The sequence below is a fragment of the Phaethon lepturus genome, unplaced genomic scaffold (assembly GCF_000687285.1).
Source record: "Phaethon lepturus isolate BGI_N335 unplaced genomic scaffold, ASM68728v1 scaffold30799, whole genome shotgun sequence".
NCBI classification, from domain to species: Eukaryota; Metazoa; Chordata; class Aves; order Phaethontiformes; family Phaethontidae; genus Phaethon; species Phaethon lepturus.
Window position 1 is genome coordinate 51984 of NW_010563283.1, and position 5065 is coordinate 57048.

General features: G+C 37.1%; 1 protein-coding gene across 1 annotated transcript in view; it reads left to right on the plus strand.

The window, feature by feature from the left end:
- Positions 1 to 3283, plus strand: part of MED13 (mediator complex subunit 13) — a gene marked incomplete at its 5' end in the record, with an annotated part of 54488 nt that extends 51205 nt beyond the window's left edge. The window contains 4 exons of the mRNA XM_010294529.1: positions 35 to 183; positions 421 to 594; positions 1787 to 1887; positions 2605 to 3283. Coding sequence (XP_010292831.1) covers positions 35 to 183; positions 421 to 594; positions 1787 to 1887; positions 2605 to 2737 — 557 coding nt within the window. The remainder of the gene's footprint in view (positions 1 to 34; positions 184 to 420; positions 595 to 1786; positions 1888 to 2604) is intronic.
- Positions 3284 to 5065: the final 1782 nt, after the last annotated feature.

The following is a 5065-nucleotide window of genomic DNA, read 5'->3' on the forward strand; positions in this document are numbered from 1 at the left end:
TATAGACATTCACTGGCCCTGTTCTTTTTTCAAGATGGAGCAGATGGAATGGGAATCTTTGACTTGTTAGACACTGGAGATGATCTTGATCCTGATATTATAAATATTCTTCCTGCATCCCCTACTGGATCCCCTGTACATTCTCCAGGGTCCCACTACCCCCATGGAGGTGATATGGGCAAGGTAACTGTTAGTAAATACAGACTCATGTGTGTGTTTTGTTTTTCTCCATCTGCTAATTGCCTTTTGTGGAATGAAAGGTTCCTATGAAATGTTTTGCATCAGCTGGATGTTGGATTGTCTTTGCACGATTCATGTAATACTTGGCTATTTCAAAATGCTTTGTGTTTTGAAAGCTACAGATAATTTCTATTAAGTTTGTGCTCTCCTAATAATAAACTGTTGCCTGTTGTTTTACAGGGTCAAGGTACAGATCGATTGCTTTCAACAGAATCTCATGATGAAGTAACAAATATACTGCAGCAGCCATTGGCCCTTGGTTATTTTGTGTCAACTGCCAAAGCAGGTCCATTGCCTGACTGGTTTTGGTCAGCGTGTCCTCAAGCACAAAATCAGTGTCCGTTGTTTCTTAAGGTACTGTGACTTCAGCAGGCTCTACAGCAGTCTTCCTGGATAGTCTGTCATAGAAAGTTGTGCAGTGTGCAGTGGTCTGCATTATGAAAACTATTATGTTTAAAACAAAGTTGGTGCATGTCTCTTGGAATATGTCTGCTTTTGTTTTGAGGGAGGTCAGGTTTAAATTTTTGAGCTTCGGCTTTTTATGTGCACTTTTTTAAGGGAAGAAAAATTATTAATGGAAGTAGCAAATGTCCTGAAGGGTTCTGCTCTTCTCATGGTTTCTTTGCAGTAGTCTGGACTCCTTTCTTCTTCTGGCTTTGTTCTGTGGTGTCTCGTAAGAATAGGTTGAGTTTCTAGATGGATCTCTGGTTAATGCTTGACTCCCGTGGGGACCAGTGGTAGAGGGAGTACACAAGTGTAGTATCTCACTTACACTGGTTAAAAGAGAAATAATAAATAAATATCTTTATGTATTGCACAAAGCATAAAAGCTAGGTTTTCCATGTTGGCTGTTGCCAAGTGATAGTCATTGTATCATCTGTCTGGATGTTGTCTGATCTCCTTATCTTTTTATGGCACAGTCCAGACGTACTTGGCACATTTAAGGCTATACATTAGTATACCAAGAAACTTTCTGTATTAGCATTATTCACTTTTGACTTAAATTAACATCTCTAATAGTGTGCTTTATTTTCTGATGATACAGGTATATCTTCTTCAGCCTTATTTGTGTCCGATTAGTGGTTCTTCTTGTCGTAAGCTCAGCTGTGGCTTTTGTATAAGACCTTTTTTTTTTAACAGAGGATTTGTTATTTACCCTAAGAAGCTCTATATATGGCATATAAATAGACCAGTCCTATGGAAAGCAACTGAACTTCCAAGTCTGTATATTACTAGACATCTTGGGCCACTTGAGTTGCTTTTTTAATAATCACTTAAATGTAGCAAAGGGATTAAAAAAAAATTCTAAGATATATTACAGTACTACTGTGCTTTTATAGGAGAGATCTGCATGCATTTCCTTTATATTCTGATAATTCCTGAACTTGTTGATGGCCTAAGGGTAAGATTTGTTTTGGCTTGTGTGTCAGAGAATAGAAGGTGATTGCAAAGTACAGGTCAACAATACAGAGGGAAGAAAATAAGCTGTAGTTGAAGCTGTAGTTGAGTCAGGCAGTAACTGATAACATCTTTCTTCATTTCTTAGGCCTCTTTGCACCTCCACGTGCCTTCAGTGCAATCAGACGAGCTACTCCACAGTAAACACTCCCATCCACTTGATTCTAATCAAACTTCTGATGTGCTCAGGTATTTATGATTGATCACTTGCACAAATATTGGGCATTTCATTTTTAATACTGCTGCAGTGAAGCTACGTATTTATTTCTTTTTCGTTATGTTAGTTTTTTCTTGTGCTGCTGATATCCTTAGTACGTCACAGAGACAACATAAATTGCTGTACTTAGAGTGATTAAAAGGTGGCTTTATCACAGAACAGTGCAATTAAAAACAAACATCCCTGAGCCCATCTTTAACTAATCAGTGTTGATTACAGCTGAAAATATTTGAAAGACAATTAATTCCTCAAGCTAGAAGAGTTTGAGGTGTAACACAGAAGATGGTGCATAAATGAGTGGAAAATAGTTATAGTTAAGCCAGAATCTTGCGTGGGAATTGTGGGAATACTGAAATACCAAAGTAGAAGAGTCTAGATAGACTCATGAAAACAGGGCACTTTTAGATTTTTTTGGTGTTTTTTTTAAAATACGTGATCCTCTTGACATTAATTAAACATAAACAATTAAAATGACAAGTTTTCCTCTTTGAACATTTTCCATTTGTTCAAAGCTAAATAAAGTTTAGCTTTGAACTGCTTGTAGTAATTTTTGAAGGCATGTTATTTCAGAATGTTGGCAAACCTAGTTTATGTTTTTAATACCAAAGAAACTGGATTATATTAAATTAGGACTGTAAAATACTGGTGAGAAGATCCATTGGCCTGATGGAAGGTTGTTTGCTTTTCAGGTTTGTTCTGGAACAGTACAATGCACTCTCCTGGCTAACCTGTGATCCTGCAACCCAGGACAGACGGTCATGTCTCCCAATTCATTTTGTGGTGCTGAATCAGTTGTATAACTTTATCATGAATATGCTGTGATCTTCATCTGAATTTTGCAAGACAAAAATGAGGAAAAGGGATATTTCACTGCAGGACTAAGTTATCATTCTTCTCAGTGCAAGTTGTTTGCAATGGGGTATGAATCTTATTACTTCCAGCAAATATTGTTTTGACTTGTGAGAGGGGCACCTATTGCCCTACTGTCTTTGAGTCACCGACTATGGGGGACGCTTTAGAATGATGATCAGAAAGTGTATTATAACATTTTTAGTAGCAAAATTAACCATTTTTCCCCAGCCACAGTATTTGTGAAGAGTAATGAGCCATAGTACCCAGTCATGGTTAATGAATATTAAAAGCATGGAGACGAGAAGAAACATGAGGAACAATAAGTTTCAACCTATGGCTTCGGAACATCAAGATGTTCTTGTATTGGATTATAGTACCTAGTATTCAAAAATGCCTGCATCTCTTATTTATTGTAAGTTTTTAAATGTATAAATTGTCTTATATTTCTTAACCTCTTTTATAAAAATTTTCCTAGAAGGTTTATACTGCCTTCTTGCTTTAAAGCAATTGGTCTAAAATATATGTAATCGTCTTAATTAAAAGTTGCAGTAGGTTGCTTTTAGAGTATTATTTTTTTGTAAGGGGGGGGGTGGGGACAGTAAATTTGTATTGTCTTGATGTACAGTTTAATGGGGATAGAGGGGTTAATGTCCATACCATTGTGTGTGGGGGATTTACAGCTAAGCTGTAGTTGCAGAGTACATGTACAGTAATGAAGTTCACTGTGTTTATATAAATTGAAAAGGTACCGGGTCTTACAGCATTTTATATCACACCTTTACAGAGTAACAATGGCAATATATAAGTGATATTGTAGGTGGTTTAACTTGTAGTGAGAATAAAATGAATAAACTCTTCAATTGAAGTTTGTGTTACGGTTCAGGGCTGTGGCTAGATTCTCAGATCTATTTCCAGTATGCAAGTTTTAATATTACAAGAATATCTATTGTGCATTGTTACCTAGATATTCTTGGCACTGTGGTGACTGTGTTATTTTCTTCCACATTTGCGATAAAATGTGAATCTGACGCGGAACACACAAAACTCTGATCTTATCCAATTTCTCCTGTAAAGCTGAAATTTAGCCCAGCTCTAGCCATTTCACAAATGCAAAAATAGTCAATCTTGACTTTAAGATTGGTGTGTGTTTAACTAAAATGTGGTGTATATAGATTCTCAGTGAATTCTGGTATTCAGATTTTATTCCGCTAGTAAAAAAACAGCACGAATCCCTGAACATTTTCCTTTTTAATGTATTTTTGGCACTGTGGTGAAGGTCCCAAGTATGAGTGTATGGCCTTCCCTGTATCCCCCTTTCAGGCTCTGGCTGGGGCATGTGCCAAGGCGGCTTAGTTCTCCCTAAGGAAGGGACTGACAAATCACAAGGCTTTCGTAAACGTCTCCCTCTATCTACAGTCACCATTTTTTCTCAGTAGTTTCCTTCCTTTCTCCTAGCACATGCCAAATGTCTGATGCTGCTCTAAAATAGCCCCTACGGGTGCTGAAGAGCAACTGCATATGCTTTTTCTCGGTTCCTCATCTGACTGCCAGATTAAAAACTTAACTCCTGCAGTGCTCACGTGAGCCTGTTGTGATAACCCGTGTCCTGGGTCTTAATACTGTCCGTCTTGCTGGTTTAAACCTTTAAAGGAGCAGGTTTTAAGATCCAATTGTGCACCCACTGTTAATCCTCTACAAGGAAGAATTTGCTTGCATTTACAAAACTTGCTGTGTTAATGAAAATTATGTTTCGTAAATACAAAATACCTGCCTGAGATCACTTTTCATATAAACAGTCTCACTGAATTGTGTATATACAATATTAGCAATTTTTTTGGTTTTGTATAAAGAAGTTGTACAATTGGTGATGAAAATTTTCAGTCATTTCTTCAAAATAACATGAGTGCAATCAGAAGCTAGCATATTTTGATAGTTAAAAACAAAGTCTGTCCATCACTTTATCTTGATAATTGTAATGCACCGCAGATTAAACAGCACATTTTTGTCTTAGAGAAGGTTTTTTTTCTCATTTGGCTGAGATTTTTTGAAGTGGAAAAGTGCTCCTAAAACTGGAATTTTCAAAGCTTATGTTCGTGTTTTTTTTTTTCTTCTTTTTTGGAAGCTTTGTGTTTTGAGGTGGTTGCTTTTAAACCTGGCTCAGTTAGCCAAGTTCCAAGGGCTGGGTTTTGGTGTGGCTTTCTTTGCTTTGTGTTAAATCTGACTTGTATTCATAAAGGTAAGTGAATCAGCTGCCTGAACACTGGTGCAACTGTGTTCTGTTACCTGGACCACAGCCTT